Source organism: Medicago sativa, chromosome 8 (assembly GCF_051527215.1).
Source record: "Medicago sativa cultivar Bolivia chromosome 8, Bolivia_mono, whole genome shotgun sequence".
NCBI lineage: Eukaryota > Viridiplantae > Streptophyta > Magnoliopsida > Fabales > Fabaceae > Medicago > Medicago sativa.
The window spans coordinates 93,219,046-93,233,669 of record NC_140756.1 but is presented as its reverse complement, the minus strand read 5'-3'; the positions used below and the strand labels follow the sequence as shown (position 1 = coordinate 93,233,669).

At 32.0% G+C, this 14,624-nt stretch overlaps 1 protein-coding gene across 1 annotated transcript; it reads right to left on the bottom strand.

Moving 5' to 3' along the window:
* Positions 1-833: 833 nt before the first annotated feature.
* On the bottom strand, positions 834-2,118 carry LOC146903459 (F-box/kelch-repeat protein At3g23880-like). The gene is made up of 2 exons (XM_085737242.1): positions 2,005-2,118; positions 834-1,882 (listed from the first exon to the last, which is right to left on the bottom strand). Exons 1-2 carry the CDS (start codon positions 2,116-2,118, stop codon positions 857-859), a joined length of 1,140 nt encoding a protein of 379 aa, XP_085593368.1. The 3' UTR covers positions 834-856.
* Between the last annotated feature and the right edge of the window lie 12,506 nt (positions 2,119-14,624).

Below are 14,624 nucleotides of genomic sequence, written 5' to 3'. Positions count from 1 at the left end.
ATACTATGTATAATATCTCCATCTGCTTCGAAACAAGTGATTAAATCATAGAGCTAATAATATTGCTAATAAAAGACATGACTGGAACCATTGGGAAAAACTTTTGGTTGAGCTTCATTCACAGGAATATTGCTGCACGATGAATCTCAGACAAGTTTGCTAATGCTAAGAAAGAAGGGTGCTGCCATATATGTTGCTTATGTGAGTTCATCAACTAAATTAAAATATGATAAAGCAAAAGCAAACATAGTTGAAGCAATATAGCACTTACTAGATGACAACAAGGTAAACAAGAATAACAATAAACTTAGACTTCCTTTTCTGTTCTGTTTTGGTAATTGATATTCATCAATGTCAGAACTGCCTCTGCAAATAACCACTTCATCTGCATCATAGTCATCGTGCAATAATTACCGCCACTAAGTTCAACTTTCAACCCTCGTATCTATTCTCTTACACTTTTGTCTTTTTATCTCGGTACTTCAAGCTAGATATCTGCTACCGTGGAAATAAGCCTAAGTTTATGTGTATCACAATTTCGATGCTAACATACCATTGAAACTGCAAGCTAGATAGATATCTGTTAGCCGCACAAGTGTGAATAATGGAGTTAAAATACAGTAACAAATGATCACTAGATTTTAAAGGAATTGAGAAGGAGAAAAAAATGAGCAAATGAAACTCTAAGATCAATTTTTAAAGTTATTTATTACATTGACCACTTGTTAACATGGAACTATAAAGGCAGCACAAAAACTAGAACCAACATAAAATAAATGACATAAAAGACAAAAACACGAAGAGAATCTTCGAGAGCCAGCATAGCAAAGCATGTAGGTCTGTAAAAATATTAAGGTCAAGGTGATATGAGACTTTCAAAGTAGACAATAGAGTTGAACGAATTTGAAGGGAGTCCTTGAATGTCAGAAATCTTTACATTACCATTCTTATAATTGTAGTTAATGTTTACATTATCAAAGAGGTCTAGAAACACCAGGTCACCCTCCTCAGCAATATAAAGGAGACTGGCGGGAAGAGGACAACCAATCAATTTCTCAAACGGAATAGGAAACAATTTAGTCCAAGAATCTTTATTTCCATAAACCTTCATAAGCCAAATATCCAAAAAAGAATTGGTGTGAGCAACGACGCATAAGCAATCCTTGGAAACACTCAAGTTCAAGTAGAGCAACGGTTCATCTAGACCATACTCGGGATGCGGAATCACTTGATAAGACTCATTTCCTAAATCCAGAGAAAGAATGACCCATAGATAGTATTTCTCTTGATCTTCTATGGCCCAATTAATGGTGCCACTTACAAATTTCCCCGGACACTCTTGGGGCAATCCTGTGATTTCGGAAGGGAAGTCTGGTATCCCTTTCCAAAAATTGGTACCTAAAGTATGAGCCCTAACTTGAGTTTTGCAACAAATTTTATATTTTTTTTCTATAAATCCTAGAAATTGATAGCAAGAAACAACAACTACTTTGTAATTGCAGGTGAAACGATCATATGAATATCCAATGCTGATGCTGTATGTAATTTTGGTGGAAACATCAGGTGGATAATCCAAAGATTGCAATATTATGAATTTCCTGGGAAAAGGGTTCAATACATCAGGTAGATAATCCAAAGATGGCAATATCTTGAATTTCCTGGTACAAGGGTTCCATACTACCAGATCACCATGTTTGCCATTGTACTCAAACGTGTCGAAACAGATGATGCCATGGCAAGAGTCTTTTCTGACAGCACGAATGTCAGAAGCATTTCGAGGAAAGTTGAGCTTTGTAGTTGGAATGGTGGCAATGGAATTGTTTAAAACTGAGGGAAGTAGGGAATCAAAGAGAAAGAACTCCCTCTTCAAAAAGAAAACCCACTCCCGTTTTGAAATGAAATCCAATGGACATAGAGGAGGTGGTAATTACGGATGTGTGAGAAGCGAATGTGATCTTTGGCGAATATGGGATCAGAAATCAAGGAATTCAAGGGCTTGCAAACACACTTGAGTATCATGAGTGACTTCACTGGAAGCCTATACAGGATTTCCAACAATAAATCAAGCGATAATAGAGTAAGCAGACTTGGTGCGTCCGACGATGATAGCTGTCTCATGGTTGCTGCTGTGGCCGCAACTGATGATTAGAACAATGTACCCTGTGAGTGATTCAGTTTCAAGGGTTAAAAACACATCTATAGATTGAAACCCTATGCAAGATTATACACATGGGAACTTCTACGGTACACCAGCAAAATTAAGGTGTACCGGTACTCAGTGGCGGAGCCAGGAATTTTATAGAGCCTGGGCAAAAAGTTTATCGCAAATTCATATGTGACATAATATATATAAATAGTCATAAATCAAAATAAAATAGATTCGTCATTTTTTCAACAAAAGTACAATTTTAAATAAGAAAGATGAAATATAACATGCCAATAGCGTGCTAAATAAAATTAGGAGGTAAATGCCCTTTCCGCGACCTCTTCCGAGTGAATGTTCGAATAATTTTAAGTAGGAAAAATGGCATTGGGCTGGACTTTTACAAAGCAAGCAGCAGTAGAGCCTGGGCTACAGCCCAGCCTAGCTGGGTGGTGCCTGCGCCACTGCCGGTACTCTTACTTCAAAAATTTATAAATTAACTATCATTTTTATGAAATAAAGAGCTATGTATTGATATTTATATTTTAGAAAATATCATTTTATAAAAAAAAACATCATTTCATTGTTTATAGAAATCATACTAATTTTTTTTACATTTTATTGTAAAAAATAATCAAAATTATCTATTACGAGTATTAAAAATTCATAAAAATTAAATTTTATTTCGTGGACGTTTTTGGTAAATAAGATTTAATTATTACAATTATAGGTGATAGAAAACAATTTTTCTCTTCAAAAACTAACACAATTAACTATTAATTCAATAATTTGGTGTATCAATACACTCAAATCTTTGGGTGTACCATAGAATTTGCCTATACACATAGGTAATTAGGTCAATATGATAGTCTTGTGCTCTGGCGGAAATTAAGGAGGTGAATCTTGAAAGATCAAGAATATACCAAATTTGGATCATTGTATATTAATTGGTATTTATTGTTGATGATTCAGCTACACGAAACAACAAAACAGATTCTTCTTATATTCTTATTCTTTACCCATTAGATCATGGAATCTCACATGAAACCTACATAGAACATGGAAACGGTAGAGATTATATATCTTTATGTTCTTTTCTTACACCAAGGAAACTAAACAAGGTCGTGGCTGCATATATTAGAGTAGACTATAAAATACCTACCTCATGGTTATTTCAAAAATACTGGTTCTCTTCGTGTAACATTTTTATTATTACATGCATTAGCTATTTTTATCTTTTATCAACAATATAACAAATATCCGTGTAACATTTTTATTATTACATGCATTAGCTATTTTTATCTTTTATCAACAATATAACAAATATCATAAAAAATTCTTAAAAAAAAAATCAAATATAATAAAAATTCTTATATTTTTCAAGAACACCAACAATATAATATTTTAAAGACAAATTTACTTAACGATATAATTGAAATAATAAAAAAACAAGTTCAAAACAATCAACCCCTTTATATATTTATATATGGTTATAGATTATTATTATTATTGTTGTTGGTTTTTAAAGAATTATTAGTATTGTTATTATTATTTCTCCTTTTCCTTTCTCGTTATCTTGTAAGAGTATAGGAATCATACTCCAAAAGAATGGAGTACTCTATTTTTCCTTGTCTTCCTTCACCGTGCTATATGACAATATTTATAGCATTGAAATTTAAAGTGTTGTAAATTTAGGCATAAATTATCTCTACAAATAATAATCAAAATATAAATATAAGAATCAATTTATGTTAATGGAAATAATCAAGGGAGATTTCAAGGAAACATATCTGTCTTGAGATTGTTGTTAGACGATGAAACTACAAAATGAACAAACGATGAAACTAGTATGAGACGTGTTGATCGCACTGTCCTTAAGGATTTTCCGCGTAATTATACGCTAATCCCCCAGGATTTAACAGACCCTTCTTAATTTAAAATCAAGGATTCAGAACTGACAAGAAGAAATATTTTCAGTAACGCAGAATTGTGCCTTAAACTCATCAAAATTATTCTCTGTTTGGTTCCGTATATATCTCATGAATATGAGGGGATGGTTTTTGTTATGAGCACAGCTATATAACACGAACAAATTTCCACGGGATCCACGAAAATGCTGAGGTGTATGCATATCAGTTAAGGATAATTCAATCACTTGGTTTTTGGCGGAAATCAGGGTGGGAGATGATTGAAATCAATGGTTCGTTATTACTCGTGATTAAACTTTTCGTGGTCACAATCATTTCCCTTTTGTTATTTGTGTCTGCCAAAGAACCTGTCCTTAATTATGAGTAAAAAGCACTATCAATACCAATTAAAACACACGGTTACTGTTCAACAAAATTTAAGGTTTGAACCGTTATCCTACTACACATGCAAATCCCTTTTGACTTTGGTAAATTAAAGCAAGAGAACATGCATTAGTTAGGAAAATATGTTTAGACCAAGTTCAATATATGATGACTAAAGGGATTGGACCATGTCTAGTAAAATAATAATAATAATAAGTTTCTATTAAAAATATTTTTCGATATTTCTCAATTAAAAATATGGGACACAAAATATTTGAAATTTTTGAAATATATTCAAAATTTACAACATAAAGTTAACTAGCTCTTTCGTGAGCTCATTAATCTCATAATCTTCTAATTCATTCCTCTTGTTTTGTTCAATTGAAGCCGGCGGATAAATTGGTCGTTTATCCTGTTTGATGTATAAAACACGAAATAATGAACCGTGACTCATTTTATTCACACACAAAAAAAAAATATTCGCTACAAACTCTGATGTTTAAGTTTATTAGAAGACAAATTAAATCAATAAGGTTGTTCATAATATGCTGAAGGTTCTTTTCGTATAACACTAGGTATATAACTCGTGCGTTGCACGGGTTTGATTATAATGTTTTTCTGGATGTATTGAAAATAAGAAATTTGGAATATCACATTATCGTCTATTGGACTATTCTTTGATTTAAAAAATGAGTATAAAAATACCTTTCTTTGAAGAACTATTAAAATATTTTTAAACATTTTCCTTTGTCAATTGAATGTTGAATAAAGAATATAAAGAGTATATAGAAATTACTTTAACATAGATGATGTGTCATTCACCTTTATTAGTAAAAAAAAATACAGTTAAACAGTAAATTATAACAAATATTCTTTTTTATTAAAAAATTCTTATTTTTTTGGATTTTGGTTTATATCGAATCATATTTTTTTCATTTTCCCTTTCTTTTAATATATTTTTTAGATTTTGGAAAGAAAAAAATATAAATTATAATTAGATATTATCAAATTTCAACCTAACTTGAGTCAATGATATTATTTTATATAAAAGAATATTAAAATAACTTAATTTTTTAAAAAAATCAAATATGTTAATCTTTTTCATAAGTATCACTCAAACACTTTATGACATCATGGTTCTTAATGAAAAAAATTAATAACTATTCATCTTAATCCTTTGTGGCATAAATAATTTGTATTAAAATTTAATTTGATTATATGTAGTTTCACTATTTAATCTTCAACATATACAAATAATGTATAGTATTTTTAGCATGTTTAGTGATAAGTATAAAATAACTTTCTTATTAGAATAAAATTGGTGTATTTACGAAGCATATGAAATATGTTTGACGACAAATTAAATTTTCTTACGAACATGGTGTGCTACAGTTAAAAAGACAAACTATATGTACCGCAATATCCTCCCACGTTGACTCCAGAGAAGAAGAAAAAATACACTATGAGATCACATAAGTTTTAAAAATTCTTCTTCTTCTACAACTCTTACATACCCTCTCAAATTGAAATTTCGTACACTCATTTGTACTAAGTAGTTATTCATAAGGCATATTTATAATCAATTCATGTCGTCTTTATTAGTTAGTATGAAACTGAAACGCTAAGAAGATATTTAAAAGGTTGAACTCAAAACAAATCCACAATAAAACACTAAAAATGGTGCATCCTTTCACCTTTCTTTACATTAAAAGTTGGCCACATTCAAGTCTAGAAGTAGTTATTACGTAACTGTCTTGTGAGTCTTCAAATGCACATCTAATATTTAACTTATAATAATTAAGTAATATGAAGCAATTTAAAATAAATTATACTAACATATTAAAGAGAATTTTATTTATATTGTAGACAATGGTTTCAATTTATTTTGTTTGAATCCTTTTTCTTAATGAATTGTCTTAACCATTATCTACAATAAATTTAAATTTTGCTTAATATATTTAGTTAGCGTTTTTCCTAAGCAAACTATAATGTGTAACTTGAATCGTATCTTTCACTCTTATCTATATATATTTTTAGAGGCACTATTATATCTCTCTCAAATCTCTCAACATTTTTTTTTAAGAATCAAATCTCTCAATATTTTATTTTTTTAATAATAAACTTGAATCAAAGTGTTTTTTTAATGATAACGTAACTTTTCAAATTTTCTTAGGAACTTTTCATGAAAAAAAATATATATGTAATATGACTTGAAAAAAATTAATTAATAATTGAGAAAAAAGAGTGAGAAGCGAATAAACATGACAAAATTTTCTAAGAAAGAGTGAAAGAAGTTTTTTAGACAGGACACATAAACAACATTTAAACTTAGAGGACTCAATGCATACATAGCTATAGATATTGATAGAAACTCTTCTACATTCAATCTTTACTCATATTAATGAAATATATAAAATCTTCTTCAAAACAAAAAAACAAATATATAAAATCAATATAAATTTCATTAAATCAAATCTCAAAATATTCCTAATGAAATTTACACCTTAATTAAAAGAAAACAACTAAATGATATATATAAGTCTTACAATTATTCCATAATAAAGTAATAATGAAATTTCCCTAAAGAAATGTGAGTAGGCAAACAATTTCATGAGCTACCATGTTGTTGCTTTCAAATTATCAAAATGTGATTTTGCCCCTCCAAATCCCAGAAGTAGATGTGTGCAACTCTTCTACGTTCCACCTTTACCTCATATTTATGAAATATATAAAATCAATATAAATTTCATTAAATCAAATCTCAAAATATTCCCAATGAAATTTACACCTTAATTAAAATAAAACAACTAAATGAGAAATAAGTCTTACATTTATTACTTAAAATAAGATAATACTGAAATTTGTGTAAAGGAATGTGAGTAGGCAAACAATTCCATGAGCTGCACCCAAATTTAGCATGTTTTTCATTTTAAATTATCAAAACGTGACTTTGCCATTCCAATTTCAAGAAAATCAATAGCATTTCATTAGATTTGGGAGTAGATGTGTGTTTTTACCATAAGTTACTCGGACCTCGTAGTTAATAACTCGTAGAAGAAATTGTTCAATTAAAAACATAACATACTCGACTGGAATTAGAAAGAATAAAAAAAATATTCATTGTTTATATGTATTCTCCCATGTTTAGCTAACTCTTGGTCTGATTACAATGTTAAATTAAAAAATAATAATGAAAATACTTCAATTTCAATGAAAAATTCAACAAAACCCTCCCTTTTTCAAATCCTGCATATGTGCATTCAAACAAAGGATATCCATTAGAGAATACAAAATATTAGTAGAAAGAAATATATACGACGCTTGAAAAAAAAAATGAATACCATCAAAACTAAAATGGAAAGGATAACATTGTTATACCCTAATTTTGGACCTAAAAATACTAGCTCAATTCTCCTTTTCTTGCATTTTAAGTCATTTGAATTTGTCTCTGATTAATTGCATTTTTCTCTGCATATTATTTCAATGTTATTTGCAAAATTCATGAAAAAGGGCATTTTAGTCATTTCCTGCAATCAACTCATTTTAATCTTTGAAAATTGTTTGAGTCTTTTCAATTGGTTTGTATAAGTCCTTGTTTCACTCTCATGTTAAAATCCATTTCAAAAGATTACATTTGAAGTCATTTTTGAGTCAGTTTAGCCCCTAGGGGCATTTTAGTCATTTCCTATGTTAAGATTCCTATCAATCTCTGAAAAGTTGTCCCTGAGTCCTTTCATTTGGTTTGAATGAGTCTTTGTTTAAATCCATATTAAAATCCATTTTAAGAATTGCATTTAAAATCATTTTTAGTCAGTTTAGCCCCTAGGGGCATTTTAGTCTTTTCATGTGTTAAAACCCTGTTCAATCTCTTAAAATTGTCTCTGAGTCTATTAATTTGCTTGTATAAGTTCTTGCTTTAGTTCTCTGTTAAAAAATCATTTTAAAATCGCATCTGAGACATTTTGAGTCGTTTTAGTCCCTGGGGGCATTTTGGTCATTTCACATGAAATTGCTGATTCATTTTAATCTGCTTTGTTGCTTTTAATCGTCTCGCTTTACGTTAATTTTCAATTTACTTTTTCAATTCAATTTTAGTTTTAATTTTCATTTTGGTCCTTGTACTTTTGTTATTTGCATTTTAATCCCTTTTTAAGTTTGTTAAAGTCAAAGTCAAGGTTTGTTACAAGTCAAGTGCCACATGGCATCACATCATTGGTCCAAGCATTCCCACATCACCTATAAATAGGTCAAAGTCATGGTCAAGGTTCAAACACACTAATCATTTTTTTTCTTTCACCAATTATTTTTAAATCATTTTTCACAAAAAAATCACAGTTTTTTCCCTCATTTTTTTTCTTTTCCACTTTCTCTCTCCTCTAACCAACTTCATCTTCAACCTCTAATAACCACCATAACAACCTTCCTCCACCACCTTTAACCACCTTCAATCTTCATCCCTAACTACCACATTCACCATAACAACCTCCATAACTTCCCAAAAACCAACACAAACCTCACAAATTCCAAATCGGTGCGGAAGAACAACGTTCACTGTTCACGCAGAAGAAGAAAAATCACGGAAAAATACCGGAACCGCGTGAGGGAAGGGCATTACGGCTAGAAACGCGGCGGTTGAAGCAAATCGGACCGGAATCACAAGGTAACCATCTTCTCTTTTCCTCTTTTCAAATTGTGTTCAAATTGTTCCTCAAACTTCAAAGTTAGATCTACTCCGATTGGTACCTCATTTCAAAAAACTAAGCTCGGATCCGTAACAAGCATGAAAATGGATGTTTGAAACTATAAAAAAAATTCGAATCCGAGCGGAAAAAATTTCCGACGCGGTGGTGCCGCCACCTCGCGGTGGTCGGCCACCGCGCCGGAGAAGAGGGACTTATCGGAGAAGAAAGAGTGAGAAGAGAGCTTCTCACTCTAGAAACTCTTAGAGAGAGAAGGATTGGGGGGAAATGGATAAAAACCGGTTCAGGCCTATGTATATGGCTATGAACCGGGTCGACCCGCCCCAGGACCGGCCCGTTCTCTCCCTAAGCCTTTCTACACGTTTTTGCTGTACGCACCCCCCCTTTTCTGCATGTTTTACTAATTTCTTGCTAATTGCACCCCTGCATGTTCAAAAATCCTTTAAAAATTCCTAAAAAATTCCTATGTGTTCTTGATCATTTTCTTGATATTTTTGTGATGTTATCATGTGTTAAATCTTGATTAAAAAATGTGTGGTATTTTCTTGTCAATTGTTTACTATTTTTGTTAAAAATTGTGCAGTTTTCATATGTTTTTGTGTCTAAAAATTCTTTAAAAATTCTAAAAATTTTCATACACATTTCTTGATAGTTTTGTGGTATTTTTGTGATAATTTTTGCATATTAAAACTTGGAGGTAATAATGTGATGATTTTCTTGCTATTTTGTGATGTTTTGTGTTAAAAAATTTGTGAAAATTTGCTTGATTCTAGTTCCAATTTCTTGATAAATGTTTGTGACCTATACCATATGATTTTGTGAGGTTTTAGTTACTGTTTAAATGTGTATGCTACTGCATGTGAATATTTTCGTGCTTTATTACTTGTTTTACAAATTTTGTGTGTGAATAAATAATGTGAAATAAGCCTAACTTTTGTCCTAATTGCTTGACATGCTACACTCCTTTAATCCTCCTTGAGAAAACTGATTTGGCACTCTTTGGGAACTTGTTAAAATATGAGGATTATAGGTCTTGTTCAAGCCTTGCATTGTTGATGAATCTTTAGGCCTATTTTGCACTATTTTTGCCATGTTTTGTAGTATTTTTCTTACTTTTGTTATAGTGATGTTTCCTTGCTTTTATTTCTTGATGTTATCATGTGCTACTAATCCTTTTTGTTTCATGCTTCATACACCATAAGCATTCCGTATCTCATCTCCTCCTTCACTTTAATTTCTTGCACTTTAATTTTTTTTTTTACCAAGGCTTAGAATGTAAAGACTTAGGAATTTTGTATTTTACTTCATGCAATTTTAAATTCTTGCAAGACCATAGAATGTAAATTAGGGCATGATGTAAAGGACAATGGACTCTAATAATGTACACCGACACAAGCACCGACACATGCACACACCTCACTTTAGATGTATGGTTAGGTTATGCATGTTTAGATGTATGTTTATGATTGTATGTTTAGATGAATGCTTAGGATTTACACTTAGAAAAATCAATTTTCCAAAAAAAACTTGAACAACATCACTTGAAAACCTTTTCCAAAAAATATAGGAGTCAAAACTCCTTTGCATTTTCTCTTCATTTTCTTAATCAAATTTCAATGAAAATTAATCATACTTTGACTTTCTTTTGCAGAATAACTAATTCAACCTCACAATTTCACAATCTTATGCCCTTGAGGCCTCTCTCTCATTCTTCAAAATTCCATTTTCAAACTTAAAATCAACCAACAAAAAACAAAAACATTTTTTGGAAGAGAACTACGATGGATTTGATCCCTTAAACGGGTACGTAGGCAAGGAACAAAATTCCTTCAATTCAAATAAAATAAAAATTCAAACACATTCTTCTCCCTCCAATTCTTCACTTAGTAAACTCTTAGATGTAAATATCATTTTCTAAATAGCATTTAAAAATAAAGCGCGCGCGTAGAAAGTAAAGACGGTTCCTATAGGATACTATAGTCGTTATGGGTGCCTAACACCTTCCCGAAGCGAAAACAACTCCCGGACCTCGATTCTCAAGGGTTTTGCTTATTTTTTCCCTTCCCAAGAAAAAATGAGATATCACCGGTTAAAAAGGTTCAAACGTAATCAATGTTTGACACCCGAAAACCAAGATAAAACAAACATAAGAAACAAATATATATATTTTTAAGCTAAGAAAACAAAATGAGGAGCTTTGTAGTAAACTTGTGTGAACACTCTAAGATTTAGTATAATTGTCAAAATGAGTAGAAAATGAAAGTGAGGCAAGTGGTGGATTGGTGGTTATAAAAGGTGAGAGTGAATGTGAAGAATGATGCACTATATTTTTCCAATTTGTAGGTTATAAATAAAAAACAATGAGTAGTGTAAGGAGTTACAAAAATTAATTGGAAGTTAGATGATAAAGAAGTCAATAAATATATAGATCATGTAGCAAGTATATGAAGAAAAAAAGACACATGCAGTTGAAGAAAATAGAAGATGTACGGTGGAACAATTGACAGTTACATAATAAAGAACTTAGTGAATATTTATCAATATTATATACAAATAAATGTGTAGTAAATAGATGAATGATTCTACCACAAAATAATGATAGTGAAAGAAAAAGGGAAAAAAATGAAAAAGAGAGCCACATGGCATAAGTATGGGAGATTTGTTAGAAAGGGAGAGTTTTGGTGAGGTGACACATAAGTAAAGTGTAGCTTAGAATACATGTATGTATATATAGATAGATAGATAGATAGATATAGATAGATAGATATAAAAACTCTCACTCAGCAGCATGTTTGCCTTGGTAGTTTTGAGTCTCAAATATCTACCATGTTTTCAGCTTCCACAAAAGATGGTGCATGCATAATGCATACAGCCGTTGTTTGCCGTCGTTTTTTGTCTGTCCTCTGTTTCTAACGTCGATCGATATTCGCTACAAATTCATATGCATGTTGACTCTGTTTGGTAAAAATAGTGGATAACTTATAAACTAGCTGATAACTTATAGCGGATGACCGATGACTGATAGCTTATGGTTGCTGACTGATAGCTGATAAGCTGATTAAAGTATTTGGTAAAATTAGCGGTTCAAATAGCTGATAAATGTAAAATAACATAAAAGACATTTTTATTTCCTAATAAGTTTAAATCAATTAATATTTAAGTATTTAGAATTAGTAGTTTAAATTTATTAATTTAATATATCTTTTATATATTATTATTATTATTAAATTAATTTTTATTCACTAAAAATTTATTTTATTGATTTTCATTTTAATATATTTTTTTTATTATATGGATGGCCAAAGGATTGTATCTTAATTTTATCTATAAGCTGATGAATAGGATTTTATTTTTGTTGGAGAACTTTAGAGTTCCTATCACCTCAAACAATTCAAGTACAAGAGAGCCAAATCAAGTAGAAAATAGAATAAATGGTTTTTGATAAGCCACCCAATGAACAAAATTGAAGATTATGTTCATGAACGGTAGCTGGCTTGACTGAAGCCAGTCCTAGCCAAGTATAAATATCGCACCAAATTTGTCCAAAAAAATCACAATGCAAGAAAAGGTGATCAATATTATCTTCAAACCCACAATCGCCTCAACAAAGAGATGTATTCGGTTGCAGAATCCTTCTCCTGATTAAGTTGTATGTTGTTGGAAGTTGATTATGTAACGCCTGCGCTTGGTGGGCATGGAACGCTCGAGGCTGATGAGGGCGGGGAGTGGTCCGGCTCCTGACATGCTTCTAGGCAAAACTGAATCATATCGGAATGAGAGGGATCCTAAGGCGGTGTAGGTATGGGACTACATGGTTGAAGGAAGGCTTATAAAAATTGTTTGGTACTACATATATCAACAAGATGCATCTTCTTTTCGGTAGCTCATTCCATAAGAACTCCACAGTTAAGCGTGCTTGACCTGGAGCAATTTTGGGATGGGTGACCTACCGGGAAGTTTCCCGGTAAGCGTGCGAGTGAGGACAAAACATGCTGAAAAGACTCGTGTTGGTTTGTGGGGTCAGTCGGCAATCCTGAAAGCAGTCTGGGATGTTACAGGTTACGCAATAAACGTTGGGCAAATATGCTGACTTTTAGAGGAATCTCCTTGTACCAAATGATTGGAGATGATCATTATTGAAAGTTTGATCTCTTTGTGTTAGGAAATTGTAAACACAACCCACTTGGGTTGGTCTTGTGGTATTGGCTTGAGATCTGGGAGCGTGCTCCTCCTTGAGGTCTCATGTTCGACTCCTCCCAATACCAATTTAGGTGGACTAATTTAGCTTGCTTCTTAAAAAAAAATCGTTGCTAATGGACCTCATATTAGTGGCCATCTCCTCACAATATTAAGTGGTTAATGTTACGATATTCTTAGAACAATAACATTGAACATGTATAATTTGATATTTGTTGATATTTGAGGCCAACAATTAAGGTATGTATCTCCATTGGGGAGCAAATTAGGAGAGACTACATATTAGCAGGGGCGAAGGGCTTCAAAGCAATGGGGTAGCATTGACTACCCCAAACAATAACATTGAACATGTATAATTTGATATTTGTTGATATTTGAGGCCAACAATTAAGGTATGTATCTCCATTGGGGAGCAAATTAGGAGAGACTACATATTAGCAGGGGTGAAGGGCTTCAAAGCAATGGGGTAGCATTGGCTACCCCAAAAGAAAAAAAAAATATTCTTAGAACAATAACATTGAACATGTATAATTTGATATTTGTTGATATTTGAGGCCAACAATTAAGGTATGTATCTCCATTGGGGAGCAAATTAGGAGAGACTACATATTAGCAGGGGCGAAGGGCTTCAAAGCAATGGGGTAGCATTGACTACCCCAAACAATAACATTGAACATGTATAATTTGATATTTGTTGATATTTGAGGCCAACAATTAAGGTATGTATCTCCATTGGGGAGCAAATTAGGAGAGACTACATATTAGCAGGGGTGAAGGGCTTCAAAGCAATGGGGTAGCATTGGCTACCCCAAAAGAAAAAAAAAATATTCTTAGAACAATAACATTGAACATGTATAATTTGATATTTGTTGATATTTGAGGCCAACAATTAAGGTATGTATCTCCATTGGGGAGCAAATTAGGAGAGACTACATATTAGCAGGGGCGAAGGGCTTCAAAGCAATGGGGTAGCATTGACTACCCCAAACAATAACATTGAACATGTATAATTTGATATTTGTTGATATTTGAGGCCAACAATTAAGGTATGTATCTCCATTGGGGAGCAAATTAGGAGAGACTACATATTAGCAGGGGTGAAGGGCTTCAAAGCAATGGGGTAGCATTGGCTACCCCAAAAGAAAAAATATTCTTAGAACAATAACATTGAACATGTATAATTTGATATTTGTTGATATTTGAGGCCAACAATTAAGGTATGTATCTCCATTGGGGAGCAAATTAGGAGAGACTACATATTAGCAGGGGCGAAGGGCTTCAAAGCAATGGGGT